Below are 15,188 nucleotides of genomic sequence, written 5' to 3'. Positions count from 1 at the left end.
TTGATTCCTAAATATGCAAATATGCATCTTTCTTGCTATTATTTGATTCTTAAATATGCAATGTGTATTTTAGCATCTCCTGAAGTATCATTGAAATTTTCCATCATTTTTGCCATGTTTATCTAATGTTTCCCTGTGTCAGCGTTACATGCCTTCAGATCCCCATGAAAGAGAAACTTATTATCTATGCACCTTTTTTGCCATTATTTGATTCCTAAATATGCAAATGTGTATTTTAGCGTCTCCTGAAGTTTCATTGAGAAACTCCACCATTTCCTCGTGTTTCCCCAATGTTTCCCTCAGTCAATGATACATTTCCAGGGAACAATGATAACATCCCTAGCCAATGATACATGGAAAAATACCGATACTACGAATATTGGTTGCTACTTAATAAAGTGCTTAAGCCAACTTTTCAGCATTAATAATTAGATGCCATTTTATTCAAATGTCATCTTTAGCTAATCATTGAAATTTCTTGTAAAAATTAATGAAATCGTCTCTAAGTAGCAAACCCAATGACATTTAGCTGGTATTCTAATCATCATAATCATCATAACCTTGCCCTAGAGGAGGAGGAGGAGGAGGAGGAGGAGGAGGAGGGGAGAGAGAGAGAGAGAGAGAGAGAAGAAGGATTAGGAGGAGGAGGATAAAAAGCAAAAAAATGAGAAGCACAAAGTTTATATGATGCATTAATCACTATGAGCTTGTATGGTTTATCTTTCAATCAATATGAATGCCTTCATGATGCATTAATGGATCTGTGCAGCAAACATTGGTCAAGTGCATAAACAGGCCCAATCATAAAAATACAGAATCATATGATTGCAAGCTATGGCAACTAGGTGAACTAAATCTAAGAGTACTAAGATCTGCATCCATGTTTCATGAATGCAACTATCAGATTGGAATTTTTAATTTTATTTTTTGTCTTAAGCTTAAAAGAGTTCAGACTTCTTGCACATGCAAAATAGTTGATAATTTCACAATTGCTTATTGTTGACAGGAATGCCTCTATTGTTTTACTATGACTGGCTTCAGAACAATGACCACAAGTAGTAAATCTAAACATCCTTAAAAGTATGGCACTGAATGTCAACATGCACAAATAGTAGATGTATATGGTTATTTACATATGCAACATCATCTAGCATTATGCATTGTCCATATACACGTGTTCCAAGTGATGGCATAACTAACAAGGTTCAGTACGAAGGTCAGAAAGTACTTGCAAAATTACCGAGGCGCTCCCGTTCCCCATCAGCATACCTAACTTGGATGGGACCTGATCCCTGGAAAATTCAAACACTGGTAAAGTGAAGGGACATAAATTCACTGAGCAGTGGGACCACATTAGCGAAAATTGAACTCACCCCACGCAAAGTAATCTGATTGTGCAGAGCTCTAATGGCTCTGTCAGCTTCCTCTGTAGTTGCATATTTTACAAAACAACATCCTGTAGAAGTAAAGATTATGTATACAAATGCTATTATATAATCACTTCTCTTACCACTGGTAACCGCTATGTACATGGGGCTGCAATTTGTGGTCATAGATTGTTCACATTTCCGTAATTACATACATATTTTCAACTGGACATAAGATGCACCGAAAGATATGCATTCAAATGCTCAAAATGTCAGGATGTCAGGAGAACAGTTCATAGAAGAATATAAAATCCTTAAAATTCATCAAAAAGTTCCATCCATCACAATGTCATCGTATAGGCATGCCATCTAGGTAGGCAGATGCATGCCAATACGAGTGGACCCACACACACATAAAAAATTTTAAATAAATAAATAAAAAACAATTGCGTTCAATATGTGGGTGTATGCAGTGTTCGAAATATCGGTATCACGTTATGTGTTGCATCCTTGGGATACAGATACATATCAGTTGTCGCACGGGATATATCATTTGTATCAGGTAATTTATTGCACTTTTTTGGGAAACACAGGGAAACATTGGGAAAATGGTTGAATTTTTTAATGAAACTTCAGGGGTTGTTAAAAAAAGACCATAATACACTCTTTTAAATCATAACATCTCAAAAAAGAAGTGTGCATAATAAGTTTCCTTTGTATAGGGTCCTAAGCTATGCATTGTCTGACTGAACTAATGCAACTATATTCAAATTGAATGAATAACATTTAGAGTGTATGTGATGATCATTTCATCAAACACTCCTAAATACTTTGAAATTAGTCCCAATTGACAGCTGGTTGAAGGGAAATTTTGAAAAAAATAATAATATTTTAATAACTTTTTATTAATTTTTAATTAGAAATTTATTTTTATTTTCTGAAAATTGACAAGGACTTAACAAATCAGTAGATCAGCCCTCATACATGCTTGATTTCATGTTTGGAGTGCAACATTTCAAGCAATTTGGGAGAACTTGGGGAATTTTCAAAATTTCCTCAATTTTCCCCAAATTGGACCACCTACAATCAAATTCCGAAATTAAAGTGTATGTGATGATCGTTTCTTCAAATACTCCTAAATACTTCAAAGTTAGTCTCAATTAACAGCTGGTTGAAGGAAAATTTCAAAAAAAAAAAAAAAAAAACCCGTAGAGAATATGAAGAACCAATGGATATCAAAATCAACGCTTCAACTCCATGATTTTCCCTGAAAAACATGAATAACCAATGGATTTGTAACCATTTGACACTGATTTAACATAATTTTAACCAAAAGAAAAAAGGGATTGGAAATTGAAAATGCTCACCGGATCGAACATGTGAGATATGTCGGCACTACCTGTGCGTTTCATATCGCACAGGTGGGATGTATCGGCCAAAATCGTTGATATTTACAACAGTGGGTGTATGAAGTATTGACCCAAATACCTAAGATAAAGACCATGATGATGGTGGCGTGGCTGTATTAAATGATACACAATAGGCTGAAAATTGATATTTCTTGCTACAGTAATGAGCTAGAAACAAGGAATTCCATAACCATAACGGTTGCCATAATGGCAACCACCATTAATGTTATGACCATTATGGTACTTTTTTTTAAAATAAAAACATGTATCAAACCTGTTACAGTATAGTTATTGGACATTTCGGGTCATTTTTTCTGTAAACGACTCCCTGTAACGCGTAACGGTTGCCACCATTACCATTACATAACAGCCGTTACGGCACACTTCCATGAAGAAGATAATTGTGACTAGGCATTTATTTATGCCTTACGGTATATCTGCATGTGGCATGTGCTACAAAGGTATGCATATTAGGGCATCCATGTGTGTTAAGAACGTGTGCCAAACATGTAGAATATGCATGCGCCTAAATTCAGGAAGTTGCTAGAAAACTGATGGAAATGAAAATATGTTTTCAGTGGAAATGCATGCAAATGAAAACTATTTCCCCATGTTTATTTTCGAAACAAAACGAAGTTTTCAGTGGAGATCATTTTGCCCTCTTCCTCCACGATCTTTGATCTGGACCGTGCATCATGTGGGACCCACTTTGATAGTCAACATCTTCCCAAAAAAAAAATCACTTTGATTGGATGATCCTGGTCATCTGATCAATGGCTAAGAAAATGAAGAATTTTATGATATAGAAGGTCCAATTAATGATCCAGAGTCCCCATATGCAGCGCACCTTTGATCATTGATCCCTCCCAAAAAAGATTTTGGTTGGATGATCCAAACCATCCAATCAATGGTTAGGGAAATGTGCAACCCACTTATAATAAAGATCCAATCATCAATTTGGACCGTCCACCAAGTGAGGCCCACCTTTGATTGTATCTCCATCTTAAAAGTCCCTTTGATTGGATGATGCTAACCACACGATCAATGGCTAGAAAAATGGACGTTACTATATTATAATAGGGAAATCTGCTTTTGACTATGACCATCCATCACCGGAGGCCCATATTTGATTAATCGTCTCTCTTAAAAGTTACTTTGGTCATATGATCCTAACCATCTGACCAAAGGCTAGAAAATAGATGGCCTTATCTATTGTGATAGGGAAGGTCTAATAAGTCATCTGGAGCGTTCATCATGTCGGACTCACCTTTGATCGTCAATCACCCCCAAAAAAACCACTGTCCACATAATCCTATCCATCCGATAAATAGCTAAGAAAACAGATTAAAATAGAGAAATTTTGATCACTTGTCCAGATCATTCATCATGTAGGGCCCTCGTTGCTTGTCCATCTCTCTTAAAGGTCCTTTGATCCAATGATTCTTACCATCCGATTATCTATTATAATAGAGAAGGTCCAATCATTAATTTGAACCATCCAAAATTGATTGTCAGGCCCTCTTAAAAATCATTTTGATCACATGATCCTAGTCAAAGATCCAATCATTGATCTCAACTGTCCATGATGACGACCAATCTTTTATTGCCAAATTTGATATGAGAGAGAGGGAGGGAGATAGCAGCAGGGGATTACCGTCATGAGTTTTCCCTGTCATGTGGAAATCTAATTTCCAATGGGTACAGCGTGGACAACTTTTGGGAGGTCTTCCATGGAAAGATGTAGTCCCCCCCTACAGAAATCTGTTTTCTGTACTGGCAAACAGCAGAAAATGTAGTTTCCACATTTCTGTACTGGCAAACAGCAGAAATGAAGACATGGTGGTAGTTCTGTTTTCTGTACTGGCAAACTACCACCATGTCTTCATTTCTTCAAAAAGACAATTACACAGATATATCTATTGAAACAGATCATCAAACCTATTTAAAGAACAGATAGTAATCTTTAGTTAGAAAACAGAATACCTTCATTGATTTCTTCACAAAGAAAGAACAACCTCTCAGCAGATATAGATCTTTTGAAATAGGTTGCTGAAACCATTTAAACAACCACATGCATTTCTTGAAGATTTCCTATCCTTGTATCTACAGGTTGCTCCATAAAGAATCACTTGTTAAGTTATAATGTACAGAAGCAAGTATGCAACTTTCGATCTATTGATTATGACCAACAAGATGTACTCCAACAGGTGTTAGTTTCACGACAGAAGTGAAGGTTTTATCATAATTCAGTCACCTTCAGCAGGCCAAACAGGTTTCTAATGTTCCAGGCGTTCATTGTCCTTGTACAATCAATTACATTCAACTTATCACCAAGGCAAATCACATTTCTTCTATACTCCTGCAGGGTGTAATAAGGCGACTAGAGCTCTCCCTCCCTCCCTCCCTCCCTCCCTCCTTATAAAATGTCACTAAATTCAACATGTTCCCACAGAAAATGCCAGCATACCGTGTTCCAACCAATCATCACAAGCTTTACACTAACAAGTGGCCTTCCATGCACCAAGCATGAGATCTTACAAGAAATAGAACCAAATAACAAAATATTTCATGCATCACACTGAATTTCATCTCATTGAAGCAATTCAAAAGCCCAATATGAGCAGCGATAAGCTGCTAATGAAACCACATGAATCAGGTGAAGCATTAGTGGTATTAACATGGCAAGGAAACGAAAAGATAGGACAAACATAACATTGATGATCAGGCACAAGCAGGACAAATCAACACTTGAATCAAGTAGTTCATTTGCCTCTGACCACAGGAACTTGATCAAATCAATCAAGAAGAAATAAAAGGAATAGAACTAGTAAGATAGATGAAAAAGGAGAGAGGAAAAGAAGAAAAGACGAAGAAGAGGAGAAAAAGAGAAGTTTTTGGGAGCTTAAACCTAGGTGTGCATCAGCCCCCTTATTATTTATATAAGCAACTTTGGAAAATTTACAGATAACACCCTACCAGTCCTCATATTACCAAAAAAAAAAGGGCCTTATTAGTACTAACATTACAAGAGAGCCCTTCTAAGTTTCTAACCTCATTTCCCCACACTCCCCCTCAAGCTCAGCATAGAAATCTATTATGCTCAGCTTGTTAAGAGCATATTCTAATTTTGTCTTAATAACACCCTTAGTGAGAATGTCAGCCAGCTGATTCTCAGTTGTTGCAAATGGTAAACAGAGATCTTGAGAGATAACTCCCTCATGAATGAAGTGTTTGTCAACCACCCTCATGAATGAAGTGTCTGTCAACTTCAATATGCTTGGTACAATCATGCTTAACTGGATTTTGTGCTAAAAAATGGCTGGCTTGTTATCACAAAATAATTTCATAGGAACATCCCCCTTGATTAACAAGTCACGCAACAGAATTTTCAGCCACAATAACTCTGCTACACCATGTACCATATAATTGTACTTTAGCACTCAACTTTGCTACCATATTTTGTTTCTTGCATCTTCAAGTGACCAAATTTCTTCCACATATGTACAATATCCTGTAATCGACTTTCTGTCATCTATACCACCAACAAAATCTGTATTTGTGTAGGCCTCTATGCATAGATGGCCAGATCTGCAAACAAAAGACCCTTCGCAGGAGATGTCTTCAAACATCTCAACAATTTGTCAACCACCCACAAGTGAGGAACCTGTGGAACCTGCATAACCACACTTACTGCATAAGCTATAACAGGTCGGGTGAGAGAAAGAGCGGTTGGCCAACCAACTTCTGATACATCTCTTTACTCGATAATAACCCCCCCTACTTCGGCTCAGCTTATGATTAGAATCAATAGGAGTGGTTGTTGATTGGGAGCCTAGCTTTACAATCTCCTTTAGTAAGTCTAAAGTGTACTTTTTCATAGCCATATCAATACCTTTCTTTGATCAAGCAATCTCTACACCCAAAGAATATTTCAGATGTCCTAGATCCTTGATCTCAAATTCTTTTGCCAAAAAAACCTTTATTTTTTTAATCTCCTGGGAATCATTTCCTATCACCACAATATCATCCACATAAACAATCAAAAGCACAATCGACCATCCTTGTCGCCTCACAAAAAGAGTTTGGTAGGTATGACTCTGGGAATACCCACTCTTCTTCACTGCCTGACTGAGCCTATCAAACAAAGCACAGAGAGATTGTTTAAGTCCATAAATAGACTTCTTCAACCTACAAACTTTTTCCTTCATTGTTGGGGAACCTAAAGCCAAGCAGGGAAACCATATACACTTTCTCCTTCAATTCTCCATGGCGAAACGCATTCTGCACATCTAGCTCACATTGCGACCAAGAAAAATTAGTTGCAAGAGACAATGAATATGTATGAAGTTCACCTTGGCTACAGGTGCAAACATTGTCCTATAGTCAATCCCATATGTCTGTGTATCCCTTAGCAACAAGTTTGGCTTCATACCTTCAATAGACCCATCTGCCTTGTGTTTTACTGTGAAGACCCATCCACAACCCACTGGCTCCTTTCCTTAAGGTAAATATAATAATTACCGCATGTCATTTTGTATTAATGCCCTCATCTCTTCCATCATAGCCTTACGCTACTCTGGAATGAAAACTGCCCCTTCGAATCTAGAAAACAAAGAAACAAAAGAAACAAAATACTAAAGAAGAATAGGAAGGAGACAAGGCTGCATATAAGACAAACTGAAATATAAGATGTAAAGTACACTGACGCTCCCTTTGTATAAGGCAATGGGAGCACCATCCTTAGAGGAAGAACGAACAAACAAAGGAAAATGGTTACCTTGTTCCAAGGAATCAAAATTAGTGAGTGGGTGTATCTCAGCGATCGCCCCTTTTCTGGAGTCTTGCATATACTTGTAGTTCCTTTGCCTGTGGGTGTTGGGCTACATCAATAGTAGTATTAATAGGTTGCCTTGGAATAACCAGGGCAGCAGCCAATGGAGCACAAAGAACAAGAATAGGAAGGGGATAACCTGGAGAAGGATACCTCTCTTCCAACTCACTAAGCTCCCCCAAAAGAGAGGCAGGATTACGGCTAGAGGCATTAACCCAAAAAAGGTTACATGCATGGTCACAAAACATTTCCCAAAAAACAGGATCAATTGTGGAGGGATACCCTAGAAATTGGTTTTTACTTCTAATTTGGTCCGATTCAAACCCAAGACATGAATAAAACACACACACGCACCCAAAGGCACAAGCTGGAACAATGAAAGAAGGTTGATCTAGACAAAGGGCCTGATGTGGGGACTTTCATTTCAATACAGATGGCGTATGATTAATACAACAGGACGCCATAAGCACTACATCAACCTAATAACGTTTTGGAATGTGTGTTCCTATCAAGAGCCTCCAAGTAACATCAAGTAGAAGACGATTCTTCCATTCTGCCATTCCATTTTGCTAAGGAGTGTACAGACAAGAGCTTTCATGTATCATCCATACTCTTATAAGTAGCCCCAGAATTCACCTTCAAAGTGTTCTCAGGCATTGTTTGACAGAAATATTTTTAAATTCTTATCAAATTGGGTGAGTACCATGATATGAAATTCTTTAATAATATGTGGTACTTCATCACAAGTCCTCATAAGATATAACCAAGTGTAGTGAGAGAAATCATCCACACAAAAAATGAAATATCGGTAGCCAACCATGGATACAATGTGAGAAGGTCCCCACACGTCAAAATGAACAATATGAAATGGAACCAAACTTTTATTTAAACTTAGGGAGAAAGTTGATTTACAATAGCTTCACATTGTAGATTATGACTCACAAGTCACAACTGACTTAAACAAGTCTGAAAATAATAACTTTGATGACTGAAAAGATAAATGTCCTAAATGATTATACCACAGTTTAACCAAGGCAACATTATCATCTCTACCAAGACTACTACTTGACGATAAGGATGAAGGAGAACCGGCAATATCAAGAAGGTAGAGATCATCGGCAATATCAAGAAGGTAGAGACCATCGACGTCATGACCACTCCCAATCGTTTTTCTCATCACCAAGTCCTGGAAAATACAGTGGGTAGGAAAGAAAGTTACACGACAGTTCAAATATTTGGCTAGACTACTAAAAGACAATAAATGTGTGGATAAATTTTGGATATGAAAAACGGAAGACAGAGACAAGAAGATAAGGATCCATCAGCAATTCTCACTTTATCTCTTCCAGATCATAGGCTATATGAGGAAAAAATGGATACCAGATCTGGCATGTGATCAAATGTGCCTGAATCAATGATCTAGGCTGGGCTGGACAAGGAATGACAAGTTAGCAGACGCATGTGACCGTGCAAATGAAATAGAATCAGATGGACCTTCCAATAAGGAAAGTAGACAGTGAAGGAATTCCAAATCCGTAACGAATAAACTGTTCGGCCATTGAGGACTACCCAGAGGAAGAGGCAAATGTGGAGGAAGAGATAGTACCTATAACGTCTCGGAAAAGTCCGTACAAAGACCCGAGTACCACCTCGGGCAGAAATCGCTAAGGACCGAATCCTTTAGAAATTAGACGAAAATAAATTAAGTGCTAAACTGAATTAATCGATAGATTAGCGTGAACCGCTTTCTATACGATCTGTAAGACCCAAAACCAGTAGAATCGCTAACGCTACATTACCTTAAAACCTAGGATCAATCTCAAAACCCAGTTGTTCTTGGGAGCATCACGAAACTCCGTATCGGACCTGGACCGCGCGTCGAAAGTCCGATTAACGCAAATCTATACGGCTGTGACCGCCTTACTAGGCTTGAGAACCATCTCGGAAATCAAGTTCTAATAGTATCCAGAAACGCACAACTTGAGCCCCGAGCGAAGTGTGTGAGAAACGCGAATATCTTTAGAAAATAAACTCAAACTTAAGTGAATTGGGCCGTTCGCTTGCAGGCCAAATTTAAGGGTTCAAACCGTCAGATTCTGACCCAACTACACCCTTGGATCAGGGAAAATTTCCAACATATGTCAGTATACTTGTGGCCCTAATCGAGTAACGATGACCGTTGAACTGAAACTGGTCCTCCACGGTCGATCCGTAAATCCGATCGGACCGAAATCTTAACCTGACGTAGATCCATCATCAGGGGACTTTCTCCGGACCGTATGCAGGTAATGGACCTCCAGATGAGCTCCGTTGGCCCGAAACAGTCGACTTTTGGCTATGACCTAAGTATACCATGGCCCTGGGGCCATTAAGCTCACTTTTGAGCCTATATAAGGCCCTTAAACCCCCTCTCTCCCATGCCATACGAATTTTATAAACCCTAGGAGAGAGGAGAGAAAAGAGAAGGAGAAAGTGAAGAGAAGTGAGAGAGAGAGAGAGAGAGATAGTTGCTGGAATTCATTCCCGCCGCTCCATGTATCAAATCGCCTCTCCCGTGTCGCTACACTAGCGATTCTGATTCCGTTGTTGGGTAAGAAATCCTAACCCTAACCTGTTTTAGGTATCCAGATAGAGTAAATGGTGAAATAGCTAACTTATTTCATGCTATAGGTTGTCGTTGTGCCGTAGACGAAGACTTAGTGTTCAAACTGAGTTCGACACGAGTTTACCGGCGAAAGGTGCGGACTATAAATGTTTAGGTTATGGTTTTCAAGGCTTTCAATGTCAGAAATGATTTATGACTGACTTGATTGCTATCACATATGCTTAGATGCGATGTTTTACATATGTTACATATATATATGAACTATGTTGATTTTAATACATTCCATGTGTTTGTTGAAATGTTTGTATGAGTATGGAATTATGATTTGTGCTTTTCATGATTGTTGTTTGGGTATACATGATTGTTGTACGTGTGGCAACTCCTATGTGGAAGGATTTGCTATAATATGTATTTTAACTAAATTATTACATGTATGTGATACGTGTAGTCTAAGTGTTTGATAACATGCCTAAATGAGAGAATGCTTGTTGAAATGTGTTTAATGAGGGAGTTGAGATAGGATTCTCAATTCCCTTATCTATAGTTACAGTTTCCTTTATGTAACCTATCTTACTACTATGTGATTTATGGATGAAATGCCTATGTATGATAACATGTGTACTATTTATTTGTTGAAATGCTCAAATGAGGTTTATATTTAGATTGGTTGTCACATGCTGTCTTTGACTATCACATGTAAATGCTATTGTTTAAAGTCTGACTAGGGCTACGATGTAGTCCAGGCAATCGGTAATGGTTTACGATCGATGGTCAAACTGTTTTAGCCATCATAGATACGTTCGATGAATCCGAGTCGTACGGCGATTATCGACAATGGTTAGGCCACAAGGAGTGCGTATGCGCTCCATGTCGATTAATTCAACGTGCGCTCGTACTAGTTGAGCTTGTCAAGTAACCCGATTGACCTAATGTATGTTCACCTTGTATGGACGCTACTGTTTGAATCTAAGGTACCAACTTACCAGTGAAAAGCCCGTTTAACCTTGGTACCACGATCCGCTAAGACTCATGAGCTGGGCATGGTGGTATAGGACACCGTGGTCGAGCTGTCGGCCTACGTTGGGGTGACGAGCCTCCCCATAGTGACCAGTGAGCAAACCAAACTCGTGAACCGAATACGGTGGTATGGGACACTGTATTCGAGATGTCGGCTTACGATTAGGTGACGAGCCTCTCGTAGTGATCTCGAGTATACACTAGGACTACGCTAAGGTGACGAGCCTTTCCGTAGTGACTTCGAGTATAAACTAGGCCTGTGCTGATGGTGACAAGCCTCTCCGTAACGACCTAGAACTGCTATCGTATGAGATTAACTAGGATTGACGACCCTAGATGGATCATTGTTTGGGTCAATGATATAAAGGGAGGTGCCTTAGCTTCCCAACCTGCTGTATGAAGAAGACTATTTAAGAACTTGGCTAACACAATCATGCACCGCATTGCATGTGCCTTTGGCGTAGGAGTTAAGCACAATGGAAGGGGTGCATGCCTCGATCATGAGATGATGTCGCAGAGGGAGTGTAGGCGAGGGCATGCATTATCAACACATATCATCCTTACATTAACCAGAGTACCTAGGAATGCTTGTTGTATTGCTTCATCATTACTGCTTGACTGAATTGATAACATGTTAACCTTTGTCTTATAGCTCCACTGAGTTGATCACTCGCTCCCACTCTGGGACGGTGTTTTAAAACACCAACCAAACTCTATTGTAGTTTCAGGTGATGACGAGGCTTACGAGATGGAGCCTGACTTCTATGATGATGAGGAGTTCTCCTACATGCAACTCTCTGGCGGGTCTATGTAGACCTGGAGTTACGCATCGGGGCTACAGGGATATGGATAGATGACGTTACACTTTATCATTTTGTAATTTTGGGAACTATACATGTAATTTATTTAACCTGGCAACATGTTAATACTCTAGGGACTTACCTCTTATATGCTCTATATACTTATCACAATCTTCCGCTTGCGTAATTTAATTGTCCCTGGAGTATGATATGCAAATTTAGTGTAATCTCATTCATGTTTAATGTGCGGAGCAGGGAGAAGCATAGGCAACAATAAGGCCATTGGAGGAAGGAAGTTGTCCAGGATGATTGAACTTTGCTCGTCTACCATGGAGATCCCAACAAGTCTCCCATGTATAGTAGGATTTCCCGCAATTGTCACATCTCAACTTATCCTTCTCATCAAGTGCTTTATTCTTCTGATTGGATCCTTTTCCATTCTTAGAGGAACCATAAAAGACTGCAACAGCTATGATCGTCGTTGGAAAAAATTGGCTACATGGCTTTCTTTTGGCTTTCCTCACTCTGGACTAGGGAATAAACTTAATCCAATGATGAAAGCTCATCTCTTCCCAAAATCTTTACACGGGTCAACTTATACTTAAAGTTCAAACCCAGCTAAGAAAATGGATGTTCTAGTCTGTTCGACCTATTTTTTGTCTCTCCCGATCAGTATTAGTATCCCATGGTAATAACTGATAATGACCAAACTCTTCTGATAGACCCTGAAAAGTGGAATAATAAGTAGCCAAACTCTTCTCCCCCTAACGAATAATAGCAATCTCTCAGCGTAGCTGATAGACACGAGCAAGATCTTGCCATTGGGAATAAATTCTAGTAACTTCAACCTAAACTTCTTTGGATGTCTGCAGGAACAAAAATCCTCTACTAATATGTGGTTGCATAGAGTTTAAGTAGCCAAGACATGACCATCAAGTTCTCCTGCTCCCACTTATTATACAAAGAATTATCAATAGCTAGTTCCTTCACCTGACCATTCACATGCCCTAGGTTTCCTCCCTCAACAATATACATCTTGGCAAATGGAGACCATTCAAGGAAATTAGTGTCGTCCAACTTCACAATTATGAACGCACACTAGGATTGTCACCATAAATACCTATGGTTAATATGAAACTTGTAGCCCCGAAAACACGTAGCCTCTAAACCACTAATAGTCGACTTCTACCCACGACAAGAAGCCCCTCGTATTCTTCGAAGTATAACAAAAGTACTATCTAGAATTTCAAAGAGGCTCAATAAATAAAATAAAATAAACAAATAAAAAATCCTACAAAAAAGGGTTGTACTTTTTATTTTGAAGGATGACACAATTTATTAATGAAAACGGCAAAGCCGAAAGAATACAAAGAATAAATGAGGAAAAACCACAAAAGGCCTCACATAAATTCCATCCTACGACCACAATCCTCTGCTTCGAGAAGTTGCCACCCATTCTAAAACATGTGATTTTGTTCTAAAGAACACCCCCTTTGGATTGCCGCAAATATCCCATAAGCATTTACTATTCTTTCCTTCCAATTTTCCAAATAGACCAAAAACGGGTTGTACAACACCATTCCTTCAAAAATTCATAAATCTCTCATATCACAACGGAACGAGATGACTTTTGATTTTGGAGTGACAACTGGCCAACCGTATTAAATCAATGTGAAAAGGTTCCACAAAAAGCTCTCAAGAAAAAGGCGCACAAAAAACCGAATCAACCCCCGTTTTCGAGATTTTTCTATTTCTAGCAAAACACCACTAGATACTAAAAAATCACCATAATTCATTTAAAATGATTCTCTTCTAAATCCCCTACTTTTCTTCATGGGACCAATTGAAAGTGTACTGGTGATGTCACTTGTACGACATGATGACGTCAACAGTGAGTCCCACCCAAGAAACCTCCAATCAGCGTAAAAAGAAAGAACACAAGTGTTTTCCTAGGGCTCTGCAACCAAGAAGAAATAAAGGAAGAGAACTGGCAAGAGAGATGAAAGAGGAGGAAAAGAAGGAGAAAAGGGAAGTTTTGGAGAGCTTAACCCTAGGCGTGTCAGCCCCCTTATTGCCTATATAAGCAACTTTGGAAAAATTACAAATTGCACCCTACTAGTATTCATATTACAAAACAGGCATTATCAGTACTAGTATTAAGAAAAGGCCCTATTAACTCATTTCTCAACAAACTGTGAAACTGATTTTTGCATGGGAGAAACTTGTAGAATGAAACGAGAACATCAGCATGATCTCAGGCTGGCAAGTGGAGCAGCAAAAGAAACAACATCAAAAACAAGGTTCAAAGAGAAGATAATATAGGTTGTGCAAGTAACCAATACTGTAAACAAGTCCAGCAGTGAATTTATTGCAAAAGCTCCAGAGGAATCGATCATGTCAATAGAGGCGTTAAAGCAAATATTCAGATGATAAATGCATCATGCATTCACTCTAAGAAAGTTAGAGTACTCATATAAACCATCATTTGGATAATGCTCACTATGGTATAAACCACAACCTACAATGCTTAACCACTGCTAAACATCACAAGACAACACATTGTGGTAACAAAAATGACAAGTTCTCATACCAAAATGAGATATTAGAAATTTTTCAATGAAAATGAGGAAGTAGCAGATGGTATGCACCTCAGAAAGAAATATTAAAGATGCCCCATATCCACGGATGGAATATCCTCAGAATTAAACTGAAGTTAAAAAGATTGAAGCCTATATGGCATACCATACACTATAATGTAAAAGATACATCAGCCCAACAACGACTGATCATGAAAGCCTTACACCCTTGCACTAATCACAATCAAACACTGAACAGTACAATGGAAGACGCTGCTTTTCCAGTTATCAAATACCAACAAAATTTTGCTCCCAGTAAATGAATATTGTTACACCATTCACATCCACCCAAGTGATGAGATACATGCAATCCATATTTAGTATCCCCATAATGGATGTGTTTCACAAAGCAAGATGAAATCCATAACGAATTTAGGATGCAAGAATTTGCAAAGATAACTCCGCATACAAGCACCACAGGTTGATCTCTAATTTTTGCATTTGCACTGTGTGAATAACTAATTAAACAACAGCACACTAATTTTCAAGACAATATACACCGCTATCGAAAATACTACACAAA

The 15,188-nt window shown here is 38.5% G+C and overlaps 1 protein-coding gene across 1 annotated transcript in view; it reads right to left on the bottom strand.

The window, feature by feature from the left end:
• LOC131217509 (flowering time control protein FCA-like) overlaps window positions 1-15,188 on the bottom strand; it is an 81,558-nt gene that overhangs the window by 44,957 nt on the left and 21,413 nt on the right. Inside the window, exons 7-8 of the mRNA XM_058212446.1 lie at window positions 1,374-1,456; window positions 1,229-1,292 (exon numbers count right to left, since the gene is read on the bottom strand). Coding sequence (XP_058068429.1) covers window positions 1,229-1,292; window positions 1,374-1,456 — 147 coding nt within the window. The remainder of the gene's footprint in view (window positions 1-1,228; window positions 1,293-1,373; window positions 1,457-15,188) is intronic.

The sequence above is a fragment of the Magnolia sinica genome, chromosome 10, assembly GCF_029962835.1.
Source record: "Magnolia sinica isolate HGM2019 chromosome 10, MsV1, whole genome shotgun sequence".
Taxonomy (NCBI): Eukaryota; Viridiplantae; Streptophyta; class Magnoliopsida; order Magnoliales; family Magnoliaceae; genus Magnolia; species Magnolia sinica.
The sequence above is the reverse complement of the archived record's forward strand: the minus strand, read 5'-3'. Positions and strand labels throughout refer to the sequence as shown.